The sequence below is a fragment of the Bubalus kerabau genome, chromosome 8 (genome assembly GCF_029407905.1).
Source record: "Bubalus kerabau isolate K-KA32 ecotype Philippines breed swamp buffalo chromosome 8, PCC_UOA_SB_1v2, whole genome shotgun sequence".
In the NCBI taxonomy this organism is placed as follows: domain Eukaryota; kingdom Metazoa; phylum Chordata; class Mammalia; order Artiodactyla; family Bovidae; genus Bubalus; species Bubalus kerabau.
In genome coordinates this window covers 96,267,723-96,282,094 of record NC_073631.1, presented here as the reverse complement: position 1 = coordinate 96,282,094, position 14,372 = coordinate 96,267,723, and the positions used below count along the sequence as shown (strand labels likewise).

Here is a 14,372-nt window from a genome sequence, read left to right as displayed (position 1 = left end):
TTCTCCTCCTTCCTGCTACCATCTGTAGGCTCTTGAGTAAGGACTGTGCTCCAGGAACTGCATATAAATTTACTTAAGGAAAGGATCCTCTCTAAGGGATAAATTGAGAGTTTTTGATAGGGTGGTGGTACAGGACTTTATTTGACCTTTGAATAATGTCATAATTATAGAATATACTGTTCTTTAATAAAAAATAGTTAAATGTGCTTGCATCCTTTTTGATTAGGTAGAAATTTTAATGTCCTCAACCAGGGTAGGTAAAGTTACGGTCCATGGGCTGTTTGTAGATGAAGTTTTACTGGGACACAGTCATGCCCGTTCAGTTACATGTTGTCTGTGGCCATAATTTTGGGCTAACACAGCAGAATTGAGTAGTTTTCACACAGACCATATAGTCTGCAAAGCCTAAAATATTTACTATCTGGCCCTTCTGTGGAAAAATTTTGCTGATTCCTGAACTAATAAATGGTATTAAATTGATTATTTAGCCCATATACCATTTTTAGGTTTTGTGTCCAGGTCAATTTCTCGACAGTGTGGTTATAGTAGATTATTTTTCAGGAATGTATTTCAGTACTTCAGCATCATAGAACTTTTCATTTGAAAAACAAAGTTTTGTTTAAAATTGTGTTCATTAGAAGTTCATTGGAAAATTACTTTTTTAAGTTAAATGTGTTTTCAATTAACCATTTATTTTAAAGAAATCGTGTAATAGAAAGTTAGAAAATATAGATAATCAAGTTACATTCAAACCATCTATCACGCTGTTAATCCTTTAGTATGTATCCTCTGTGAACATGTATACAGATTTTGAAAATCCAAATGAGAATATGCTTCACCCACCCTTCTGGAGCCTGCTTTTCCAGTCCTCCAGCTTCATCTTTCCATTTCAGTAAATTTTTGTATCATCTAATAAATACCTAGACCATATTCACATTTCCTGAGTTGGTCCTAACATATTATTTGTAGCATTTTTTCATATCAGTAACTAGTCTAGAACCATGCCTTGTATCAAGTTGTTATGATCACAGTCCCTCTTCTTCCTTTTTTCAAAATGACACTGATTTGTTGAGACTGGACTAGTTGTTTTATAAAGCATCTTCTTACTTCCTGGATTGTCTTTGTGTCATTTAGTTTGTTTTTCTGTTCTCTATAATTCCTCTAATTGGAAGTTACATCTAAAGCAGCTCTACTCAGTAGGAATTCCTCAAGAGAATTAAGCCTTAAATGCCCTAAGGTATCTACAGTTTCTCCTATATACCATTCACAGGATGATTGAGAAAATAGACACTCAAATCATTTTCTGCAGGACTTAATTCTTTCCCAGGAACCTGGTAAGAAAGACTGAAAGACTTTGATAGGTTAGTTTTAAAAGGTTAAATATTTTTAGCTAGAAAACAACTTAGATATTTCGTGCTGCAATTTATCAGAAGATATACGTTTTGGTTGACCTTCTAAAAGCATCACTTTGGTTAGTGATGCTGTGCTAGGATTGACTAGATTAGAATGATGACAGTTTGATTCTTCCATTTATTAAGTTTGTTTCTCCCCTTACAATATAATGCAGTTTGTATGAATGTTAAATTCTAAGTTTATAATCCTTGCCTTAATAATTTCATCGTGGTTTGCAAAATAAAGTTTTGCTAATTCTTTCTTTCTACGTGTATATTAACATTCTTCTAAGTTCCCACTAGAAAGGCAGGATGAATCTTTAATTTTTAATTATTCTGTTTTCTGTATAAGGATTTTGTTTTTAAGATTACTTAAATGTTACTTTTTCCCCTTGACTTTCTCTTTATGGTGTATTATGGGCCCATGAGTTTCATTGATTCAGGGTCTTTGCTTAAGTTATCCTTTTGATACTTTAAATGTTACAACTTTGGCCACTGGAGCACATCTTTATTTCCTCACAGAAAAAGGTAACTAGTAATCATCTAGTTACTGCTTTGCCCCAGATCTAGAACCCTTGGTTCCTTTTAGTATCAGTTTGGGTCCAGTCAGGAGAGAGAAACCACCTATTAATTTATTGGGACTATTCAATATAAAGAATGTTTAACTATAATAGGTATCTGTAGTAACAAGGGATTGTCTAATAAAAGGTAAAGAGAGCTCTAAAGAGTATAGAAATAAAACAGATACAAGGAGCAGTCATTAAGGTCAAGGCTAAGATAGAGTTTCTAAGGAAGGAAGAGTTCACCCCTCTCCCAGGACTGAGATTCAAACCCTGTTGGTGATGGTTTGGTCATGGTAAAGAAGTCACCGTGGTGCTGCATGCCACTGAAAATCTCTCCTCTCAAACTTGCTAAAAATCTGCTCTCTAGGAAGGCCAAGAACGTTGTTAGGGAAGGTATCTCACCAGAGGCACTCTGCAACAGAATCAGCTGGGTGTGGGAATGCCAGAGGAGGCTACTGGCCACTGTGTACTGTAGGCACTGGAGAAGCTAAGTGCACTCAATCTGTTGCTAAAGAAGAATGTACATTCCTTAGGGGCCAGGAGCAGTTTGCTGAAAAACTGTTGGTAAGGATGAGAGTTGGTGCTGGAGAAAGTGCTGGCCAATATACTGCAAGAGCTGGACACCAGAGAAACTATGAGTCTGGGGCTGAAGAAGCTGCATGTTCTTTAGAAGGCTGCTTAGTGAGCACACTAGAATCAGGAAGCAAAACCCTTTTCCTTCTGCACTTTCTCTCTAGTGACCTTCTGACAAAAAGTTAGTACCAGCTGGCACAGGACAAAAATATTTAAAGGGCCCAGATCCATTTTCACAGAGTAGTTCTAAAAGGGTGAATTTGGAGCTGAGAGGCAATAGTTCTGCAGCTGGCCACAGTCTTGCCTTTTAACTTAGCTCCCATAGGTGCTCTTTTATACATATTTAAACACCAGCGCAGTGGTGTAACAAGCAGATAGAAAATATGGAACTGCTACAGTCCTCACTTACATTGATTGCAAGGCTGTAATTGGTATATATGGCTTTTTTCTTCCACAACTCATTTCATGTTTTCTCTGCTGCTATAGGTTGAATATTTGTGTGTGCCCCTGCCTCGAAATTCATATGTTGAAAACGAATCTCCAAGGTGATGGTATTGGAGATGTGGCCTTTCGGAGGTGATTAGGTCATGACAGTGGAGCCCTCATGAATGGGATTAGTGCCCATATAAAAGAGACCCCAGACAGCTCCCTTCCCGTTTATGCCATGTGAAGACACAGTAAAAAGACAATTGTGTATGAAACAAGGAGCAGGTCCTCAGCAGAGACTGGTACCTTGATCTTGGACTTCCAGTCTCCAGAACTGTAAGAAAGTTTCTATTGTTTATAAGCCACCTGTTCTGTATTATTCTGTGAATAGCAGCCTGAATGGACTAAGACACCTGCCCTGACCAGAAACTTAGCTGCTTGGGATTCTTTACTCTGTGAATTTACCCAAGACTTCATTCCCAAAAAGTCTGAGCCCTCAATCATCCTGCCTTGTGGATTGTTGTTTCTATAGTTTTCCATTAACCTTTTGGGCTTGGAAGTAACAAAGAGACTCCCTAGAAAATCCTCTGGGTTCCAGACCTAGAACTCCTTGCTTTGATTATATAGAAGCAATACAGTGTTTCACTGGTAATTGTGATTCGTCACTCTAGTCTGTAAAGTAACTCCTTTTCCTGTTGGTTCAGTGGCATAAGAAGCTCCCATTGTCCAGGTGGTATTCTTATGTTCCAATTCACTGGAATTATTTTTGAGTTTCCTGTTGGAAACATACTTTCTTTGGGACCCAGATCTCCAAACTAATAGAGCTCAGAGTTGCCCATTACTGTACTTCCTTTACTCTGATACGAGTTTCTTGATTTGCTATGATACCATCATGGTTAGATGTGGTATTCTTTGAGTCTATGAATGATAATGTTGACAGAAGCATTATAAGCAGGGAAGACGGTTCTATATCCAGAATTTGTGCCTATTCCTATGAGAACAAATCTCTGCTTCCTCCATGATAGAAACCAATATAATCAGTGAACCTGGTCTCTGTGGCAATTGGTGCCACTGGGGACTCAGTGTTCGTCTCTGCTGTTGACAGACACTCATCAGTATTGTTTACCTGTTGAGCCTTGGTAAAGTGGAAATCCATGTTAATATATGTTTAGCCTCCATCCCTACTGCTCTGGCCACTTTGTTTATGAGCCTATTGAGCAAGCACTGGATGGCTAGGGAAAGAGGCTGACATTGTTAGAGTTTGTCATTTTGTCTATCTATCATTGGGAAATTCCACTATAGTGATGCTCTAGTGGGTATTCACATCAGGCAGAAATCTGTGCCCATTTATATGTCATTCATATACCTCTTTCTCAGACTTGCTTGTCACCAATCTTCCAATCTTGTTTCTGCCAAATCCCTGATCATCTATCCAAATGATTGACAAGGGTCCATGAATAAGTGGCGATCCAAATTTCTGGTCATCTCACTGCAGATATGGTGGACAACTATACATACTGCTTGAAGTTATGGCCACTAGGAGGGTTTTCCTTCAGCATTGGCCTTCACTGTGGCCCCGGAGTGGGCCTGTAATCCTGTAGCTGTCTGCCTTCAGGTGGTACCAGCATATGCAGATCAATCTGTAATCCAGGCTTGAATGTTTTCTTCAGTTATCCAGTTGTAAGGAACATCCCAGGAGGCCACAGGCATGGATTGAAGGGGATGAATCAATGTAAGAATAAGTGGTGTCAGAGAATCTGAGCCATCTATACTCATGTAACATTTTTGTAGCTTCCAAATCTTCCTGTACTCAACCTCTTTATATCATTTTCATCTGATGACAAGTCTCTTGTTATGCATGCCCAATCTTAAGGCTAGGTAGTTCAGTCAATACTTAGTTCATGGTGGGAAGGTCAGGCCACATAATCACCTGATGTCCTATGGATAGGCCTGCCCAGGTCTTATAGTAAGCCAGAAGCTGATTTTCAAAAGACAGATAGTTACCTGTAGAAGAGTGCATAGATTTGTTCCAAAATTCTAGATATTTGCACTATGATGTTCCTATTGGTACTTCCCAGAGACTCCATACACTCACTAAATGAATACTCTCAAGGAAGTATACTTGTGTCAATGTTTGGCTCAATCTAGTATTGTAGTCCAGCCTTCCTCAGTCTAACACCTTTCTGCGTGTTTCCTAGGTTTCTTTAGACACATTTAAGTGAAGCTTCACAGTTGTATTGGTGTATAAGTTGTTTCCTCCTATTCCCCTAGAACATTCTGAGATTTGACCCTAGTTTATGAGTATTATTGGGGATGTTTGTGGACGGTGTTGAAGAGATTGGGCATCTTCTTTCAAGGCCTCTGTCTCAGATGGGGTTATTACAGGGCTTTGAAGCTGAGGAAGGCTTGTGTCAGACACTGGAAGGCAGAGGCTACTTCTATTGGTAAGGGAGACTCAGAGTGACTTGGATTACCAGTTTCATTAGGGTCCAACTGGATGTCCCCATTCCAAACTTCAGAAGTCTGCTGTTTACCAGTCAATTTCAGAACTTTGACATGAGAAACTTGGTAGGACTGTAAATTCAACTGTTGTTTGTAATTCAGCAAGCCACACAATTAAATTTTGTATATGAGTTTGAGCAATATTATAAGAGCTTCTATTTAGAGCTGGAATGCTAGTCATGTTGCTAGTTCTCAGACTGTGACTTGAGCTGGGTTAACAGACCCAAGCTTGTAATTTTGTAAGCACTCAAATGACTAAAAAAAATTGAGCAGCCGTGATAGTCCTTATAGTTATTATTACTGCCATGATGATCAAGTGCATTTAGCTACTTGGACTTGATTTAGCACTTCATCATAATTGATGACAGGTGATATCATCATGGTATCTGAAAAATATTGATATACCTTGTGGGACTTAATAAGGTCTATAAGTCTCTCGTGTCTTTTGTCTTGTTTTAGAACTTAGAGGATTAAATTAGTCCACAATTACCAAGAAAAATATGTACTTGGCTGTGATAGAAGATACTAAAGACTTCTTAGAACTTTTTTCATTTAGTTCCCCCATTTTCTCTTTAATGTTTTTATTCTATCTTTTTATCTTGTCAGTATTACACTTTGTGGTCCATTCAAATGGACTTATTCCTAAATATTGTATTCAACTTTAAATTTAAAAAAATATTATTCTTCTTGCTCTTGAACTGAGCCTGGACTCTAATATTTTTCTCCCTTCATTTATTCTCCATTTTGTTAATTCAAGATCAGTTATTATTTATTCTTATTCAGTCATCCTGTCTGACTCTTTGCAAACCCATGGACTAGAGCACACCAGGCTCCTCTGTCCTCCCCTCTTTCCTGGAGTTTGCTCAAATTCATGTCCATTGAGTCAGTGATGCTGTCTAACCTATCTCATCCTCTGCTGCCCCTTTCTCTTTTAGCCTCAACCTTTCCCAGCATCAGGGTCTTTTCCAGTGAGTCAGCTCTTCACATCAGGTGGCCAAAGTATTGGAGCTTCAGCTTCAGTTCTTCCAGTGAATATTCAGGGTTAATTTCCTTTAGGATTGACTGGTTTGATCTTCTTGCAGTCCAAGGGACACTTGAGAGTCTTTTCCAGCACAATTCGAAAGCATCAGTTCTTTGACACTCAGCCTTCTTTATGATCCAACTTTCACATCCGTACATGACTACCGGAAGAACCATAGCTTTGACTGTACATGCACCGTTGTTGGCAAAGTGATGTCTCTGCTTTTTTAATACACTATCTAGGTTTGTCATAGCTTTCCTTCCAAGGAGCAAGCGTCTTTTAATTTCCTGGTGGTAGTCACCATCTGCAGTGATTCTGGAGCCCAAGAAAATAAAATCTGTCACTGCTTCCACTTTATCCCCTTAGGTTTGCCATGAAGTGATGGGACCAGATGCCATGATCTTAGTGTTTTGAATGTTGAATTTCAAGGCAGCTTTTTCACTCTCCTGTTTCATCCTCATTAAGAGGCCATTTAGTTCCTCTTCACTTTCTGCCATTAGAGTGGTATCATCTGCATATCTGGGGTTGTTGATATTTCTCCTGGCAATCTTGATTCCAGCTTGTGACTCATCCAGCCCAGCATTTCAAATGATGTACTCTGCATATAAGTTAAATAAACAGTGTGACAATATACAGCCTTGTCATACTCCTTTCCCAATTTTGAACCAGTCAGTTGTTCAATGTCCAGTTCTAACTGTTTCTTCTTGACCCACATACGCGTTTCTCAGGAGACAGGTAATGTAGTGGAACTCCCATCTCTTTCAGTTTTCCACAGTTCATTGTGATCCATAGAGTCAAAGGCTTTAGCACAGTCTGTAAAGCAGAAATAGATGTTTTTCTGGAACTCCCTTGCTTTCTCAATGATCCAGTGGATGTTGGCAGTTTGATTTACCTTTTCTAAACCCAGCTTGTACATTTGGAAGTTCTTGGTTCCTGTACTGCCAAAGCCTGTCTTGAAAGATTTTGACATAACCTTGCTAGCATGTGAAATGAGCACAATTGTACGGTAGTTTGAACATTCTTTGGCATTGCCCTTCTTTGGGATTGAGATGAAACCTGACTTTCTCTAGTTCTGTGGCCACTGCTGAGTTTTCCAAATTTGCTGACATTCTGATACAACACTTTTTTAACAGGATCATCTTTTAAGATTTTTAATAGCTCAGCTTGAATTCAATCACCTCCACTAGGTTTGTTTGTTGTAATCCTTCCCAAGGCCCACATGACTTTATATTCCAGGATATCTGGCTCTAGGTGAGTGACCACACTATCATGGTTATCTGGGTCATTAAGTCCTTTTTTGTATAGTTCTTCTGTGTATTCTTGCCATGAATACACATGAAATGTTCCCTTGATATCTCTAATTTTCTTGAAGAAATCTCTAGTCTTTCCCATTCTGTTGTTTTCTTCTATTTCTTTGCATTGTTCATTTAAGAAGGCCTTCTTGTCTCCCCTTGCTATTCTCGAACTCTGCATTCAATTGGGTATATCTTTCCCTTTCTCCCTTGCCTTTGGCTTCTCTTCTTCCTCAGCTATTTGTAGAGCCTCCTCTGACAACTGCTTTACCTTCTTGCATTTCTTTTTCTTTGGGGTTGTTTTGGTCACTGCCTCCTGTACAATGTTATGCGCCTCCATCCATAGTTCTTCAAGCACTCTGTCTACCGAATCTAATCCCTTGAATCTATTCATCACCTCCACTGTATAATATAAGGGGATTTGATTTAGGTCATACCTGAATGGCCTAGTGGTTTTCTCTACTTACTTCAGTTTAAGCCTAAATTTTTCAATAAGGAGCTCATGATCTCAACCACAGTCAGCTTTTTAGGTATTGTTTTTACTGACTGTATAGAATGTCTCCATCTTTGACTGCAAAGAACATAATCAATCTGATTTCAGTATTGACCATCTGGTAATGTCCATGTGTAGAGTCATCTCTTGGGTTGTTGGAAAAGGGTGTTCTATAACCAACATATTCTCTTGATAAAACTGTTAGCCTTTGTTCTGTTTCATTTTGTACTCCAAGGAGAAACTTGCCTGTTACTCTGGATATCTCTTGACTTCTTCCTTTTGCATTGCAATCCCCTGTGATGAAAAGGACATCTTTGTGTGTGTGTGTTTGTGTGCTAGGAGATGTTGTAGGTGTTCAACGAATTGGTTAACTTCTTCAGCATTAGTGGTTGGGGCATAGATTTGGATTACTGTGATGTTGAATGATTTGCCTTGGAAACAAACTGAGATCGGACTGTTGTTTTTAAGATTGCACCCAGGTACTGCATTTTGGACTCTTTGTTGACTATGAGGGTTACTCTATTTCTTCTAACAGATTCTTGTCCACAGTAATAGATATGCTGGTCATCTGAATTAAATTCTCTCATTTGAGTCCCTTTTAGTTCACTGATTTCTAAGATGTCGATGTTCAATCTTGCCATCTGCTGCTTGTCAGTGTCCAGTTTACCTTGATTCATGGACCTAACTTTCCAGGTTCCTGTGCTATATTGTTCTTTATAGCATCGAACTTTACTTTCCTCACCAGACACATCTACAACTGGGTGTTTGCTTTGGCCCAGCCAATTCAGTCTTCCTGGAGCTATTAGTAGTTGTCCGTCCATCTTGAGTGGTGCTGTACGGCATGGCTTACAGTTTCATTGATTTACGCAAACCCCTTTGCCATGACAAGGCTGTGAAACATGAAGGGGCTGAGATGATGAGTGCTAAAGACAATTCTCTTGATAAGATTATATTAATACAGAAGTGGAATCTAAGAAATATAGTTGTTTCTGAAACATATGTATCTTTGAACCAGTCTCTACCTCTGTGTAGCTCAGCTTCTCAGGTTAGAAAGTGGAGATAATAAAGATAATAATAGTATATACATACTTGTACAATTTTAGTGGAGGTTAAATGATTTAAGAGCAACAAGACAGTGTCTGGCAAGTAAAAAGCACTTTTAACTGTTATTGCTATCCTTCTCAGTATCATATCTATAAAGTGATTGTAAAAATATTTCATTTTTAACAATGTTTTAAATGTAAAAATTGGTATTATTTTTATAATTATTTTTTTCTTTTCAGATGACTTGTGTAGAAAAAGCAGGAACAGATGAGAAAATGCTTATGAAGGTCTTTCGCTGTTTGGGAAGTTGGTTTAACTTAGGAGTTTTGGACAGTAACTTCATGGCTAACAATAAGTTACTAGCACTCCTTTTTGAGGTTTTGGTAAGTAATGGCTTCATTTATGAAATGGCTTTTGTTTATTTCTGGCACATAGTCACTTAAACAGTAACTGCCCTTATGGGATATAAGAGTGTTTTCGGATGTTTGCAGTGTGAGTAGGAAGTGTATGGTAAGAAAGCAGCACTGTCCCTTCCTTGTTGCCAAATACCACATTAAGATATTATTTTTAGTGCTCAGAATATAATGTAGTTAGGTTTAAGAGAAAAGCAGTTTTATATGTAAATCATTGATTTACATATTAAAATTCAAGTAACAAAAGTACCATTGGCATCTTTTTCGTTATTTTTAAAGTATAAAGTTGTGTGTTTCTAATAATGACCATTGGGTGGTTGAGACAATTACAGATCAGAATATTATATTCGTAGTTGAGATAGTTAAACATTAAGGTATGTATAAGATGAATTTTGGGTTTTTGAGATTAAAAGTCATGTCTTTTTATATACTGGTACATTTCTTTCTTAAACTTTAAAAGTAATAATGGCTAGTAGTACATTCCTCTGTCTTGGTTGATGGGAGTGCTTAGAATAAGACTAGTTTTTAGAACAAGAAGCAGCAGTATCTCAAGCACAAATGTTAAATTGGTCTTTGGAGGTGGGTGTGACTTTGTCTCTTTCTCCCTGATGGTTTTCCTTCCATGAACACATATTAGGGTGGAAACTCTGTATTTCCATACTGGGTCTATGCTGGTAAACTATTTAGAAGATGCTGGCATGATATTAATTGATATCACTGGATTTAAGAAAGAAAAGGAAAATGGATTCTTCAAGGAGACGTTTTAGATATTATATATAATGTTTTTAGTGTATTTTTGCTGTCATTCTTGCATCAGAAGCTAAAATTCAGGAAAATTGAGATGCTAGTAATTGTTTTGCTAATCATTATCTTTGTTTCCATGTCTGTTGATGCCATACCTTAATGATAATAATTCTGATTTTCATCTCACCAGGTTGTGTGAAAGAGTAGTCAGTATTAAAAAATTCAGGTCCCACTTTTTTTTTTTTGAGTATATAAATATGATAACATATGAATGGAGGACAGTCTAAAATACACTTCATACTTCAGTGATGACTTTTGGGAACTGAGATTGGGGTAAAGAACAAACTAATGTGCCAGATATATTGCTCTTGTTTTCTCTATTGATCCAGTGTCATGACCAGTCCTCTGTTACTTAAGAATGTTTCTAGAGTCAGGGTCAAATATATTCTCATTCTTATATTCTTTCAGTGGTTTGCAGTCATGCCACATAAAACTAAATAGTTTGCTTTGTGCTAGGGTCTCCCTGGTGGTTCAGTTGTAAAGGATCTGCTTGCCATGTAGGAGACGTCAGTTTGATCCCTGGGTCGGGAAGGTTCCCTGGAGAAGGAAATGGCAACTCAGTGCAGTATACCTACCTGAGAAATCCCATGGACAGAGGACCCTGGCAGGCTATAGTCTCATGAGGGTCACCAAAAGGGTTGGACATGACTTAGCAACTAAACAAATGCTTAGGCCAGGACCTTATTATATAGCTTTTTTTCTTACAGTTTTTAAAAAATATTTTAAAAATAATAATTGATACATACAAAAGAGTAAATTTCAACATTTATTTAACTTTTGAAACATTGTAGTACAATGAATATTTTTGAGTTCACCACCACTCAAAGAATAACCTAGTTATTCTTTGTGTAATTTGTGTCTTTGTGCTTTTCCAACCCTGCTTTTATAGCTTTTTACCCCCTTGGAGACTCTAAATGTCCTTGTTTTTTATTATTCACAAATGACCAGTATGCCTTTACTAAATGTATCCAATCTCTGGACTGTTTAATAGAACCCCTAGAGGCCTCCCCCCTTGAACTTTCTGATGTGCTCTAGTTTGTGTCAGTTGCATCCATTTGCCATCCTGGGACTTTTCTTTACTCTGCTATGGATTGGATTAACCTTTTTTTTTTTTTTTTTTTTGGCCCGTCTCAGATACTTTCCTCAGAAGGCTATGTGGGAAATAAATACTGAGTTTTTGCATGCATTCTTGAGAAATGTTTTTATTTCATTCTTAATTAATGATTTAGCTTAGATATAGAGTTCCAAATTCAATATTCTTATTCTTCAAAATTTCCAAGGCCTTGTTTTCCTATATACTGGCAGGTATCATTACTAATGAGATGAGTAACTTGATTTTTGCTCCTTACCTTCTCTTTTCCCCAGAAGCTTTCAGAACCTCTGTTTAACCTTAGTATTCTGAAATATCACAGTAATGTGTTAGGTTTGAGTCGCTGATACTTACTTGTTGAACCTTTTCACTTTAAATAGTACTTGAATATCAGAAAAAAGATGGAGAAGATTTCCATGGAAAATAGGGCAGGGAACACAAGGCATTCCAGGAGGGACTAGTAAATGGGAGAAAATGTGAATTTTAGAAGTCATGTGACCATCCATGATTGAAGTACCAAAAGGCAGATTTGCTTGGCAAATAGTCAGAAATAGGAAGATTGATGGATGTTGTCTCATTGAAGGCCATGAATATTAGGCTGTTGTGCGTATATAAAGTACATGTTCAGAAACAGGCTTTAATTGCTATCCTATTGGATTACAGCTTAATTATCTTACTTCCCTATTCCTGCTACCTCCCAGCAACAGGATAAGACCTCATCAAACCTACACGAAGCTGCTTCAGACTGTGTGTGCTCAGCTCTCTATGCCATTGAGAATGTGGAAACCAACTTGGCATTAGCCATGCAACTTTTTCAAGGAGTCCTGACATTGGAGACAGCCTATCATATGGCTGTGGCACGTGAAGATTTAGATAAGTGAGTAATTATTAAGGGCAGGAGACCATACAGCCTGGGATTCTTTTAAGTCACCTTCTTTTCATTCATATTTTGCCACTGAAGCCCTGTCTCTAGCTTCAGTTATTCTTTAGAGTTTACAGCTAAAATACATACCAAATCTTAACTGTACCTTCAAGTTTTAACATCCAAAAATTTTCTCCAAATTATGGAAGGAAATGAGAATGAGATTGAAGAGACTTAAAGAGTCTTCTTCATCTCCAAATCTCTCAGACATGCTGCCACTTAAGTTTGCTAGATTAAAAAAAATAAAAACCTCCATTCTTCATGACCCCTGTGTAAATATATACATTGCATCCTCAAGATGCTCTGCTATTCACCTCTGAACCAGGAGTGGAAATCAAATGCAGAGGGAGATGTAGTGATCATGTAGAATAGTAAATTTTAGCACTTACAGAGGATAAGGCTCTTAAGAATTAGGGATGACCTTTGAAGTATCAAGTGTGATTTAATGGGAATTTTCTTCAGATGTTTTAATAATTGAGAATTTGAACTGACTTACATTTGCTTATATGTTTAAAAGTATATGATTTAAGGAACGATGTTTGCTAAGGAGATTGTGCTACACCATAGCAAATAATCACTACATGTCTCTTAGGCCAAGGATTGTTTCTTTATTTGATTAACTGTGTCTGTGAGTATGTGCACATAATATACAGATATCTGACTTGGTGTTCTTATTCCTTTTTCCTTTACAGAGTTCTGAATTACTGCCGTATTTTCACTGAACTTTGTGAAACTTTTCTTGAAAAAATTGTTTGTACGCCAGGCCAAGGCCTTGGGGACCTACGAACTCTGGAACTGCTTCTTATCTGTGCAGGGCACCCTCAATATGAGGTAGTGTTTACACTATGCTAATACCATTATTTTTCAATTGTATGTTGTATATTGTCTACATTCTATTATCTCCTATCCAGCTTTTTATTTGTGGGAAATTATAGTTTTATTTTTAATTAATGTCATGAAGAGTTTACTCTGCTGTGAATTAAAAAAAAAATTATATGTCAGCTTCTGCTTTGATTCTTTTCTGTTTTCCTACTTGGTTTTAGCTGGGCTGACTGATACATAGCATGAAGGAACCTGTTTGAAACAAAGCTTATTACTTTTCCAATGAGGCCCCCTCTCTAGCTGTAGTTATTATTTAGAGCTTTATAGCTTAAGAAATATACCAAATATTAACTGTTCCTCCAAGTTTTAAAATCCAAAAATTTTCTCCAAATTATGGATGGAAATGAGAATGGGATTCAAAGGACTTAAAGAGTCTTCTTCATCCCCAAATCTCTTAAGACATGTTGCCACTTTTAAGTTTATTAGAGTAAGAGAAAAAACAAAAACACAACTCTATTTATTTAAAAGGCTTTATCTCCTCTTAATAGTATACGAAGTGAGAAGAACTCCCAAGCTTGGTTAGCTCTATTTAAATAGCTTCATTTTGGATCTTTGATGGGAAAAGGATGGTAGGGCCCCTCTAAGGGAGGGGCCCAGTAGTTCTTGTGAGTCTCAGTGTTTTTTCTGTGATCACATAGAAGATAATATGTGTTTGCTTGACATACTTTCATGACAATATCTGGATTTTGTTGAAACTCAAACAGTTTTGGGCAGAAGTATTGTTCTACTTAATAATAATCTCTCCTTTAAATAGTGCCACATATAAGATAAGCTGTGGTTTGTACAGATATTTGCAGGTTTATCTGCTGAAAGGTGTTTTAATCTCAAAAAAATAATTTCAGAATTTAGGGAAAAAGACTAAATTTTAAAGAGATTTCTGTATATGTTTCTCTAAATTTAAAATTCAGTGTACTGCTGGAGAAATTTTCTCAGGCCTAGACAGAGAATGTAAAGCC

General features: G+C 37.4%; 1 protein-coding gene across 4 annotated transcripts in view; it reads left to right on the top strand.

The window, feature by feature from the left end:
* The window catches only part of TNPO3 (transportin 3), a 79,129-nt gene that overhangs the window by 30,012 nt on the left and 34,745 nt on the right, over positions 1-14,372 (top strand). For 3 of the 4 annotated variants that reach the window (XM_055590869.1, XM_055590871.1, XM_055590872.1), the window contains exons 5-7: positions 9,545-9,688; positions 12,314-12,489; positions 13,227-13,365. In XM_055590869.1, the coding sequence (XP_055446844.1) occupies positions 9,545-9,688; positions 12,314-12,489; positions 13,227-13,365 (459 nt within the window). Of the gene's footprint in view, positions 1-3,152; positions 3,290-9,544; positions 9,689-12,313; positions 12,490-13,226; positions 13,366-14,372 lie in introns of those variants that run through there. The other variant, XM_055590873.1, reaches the window with a different exon arrangement.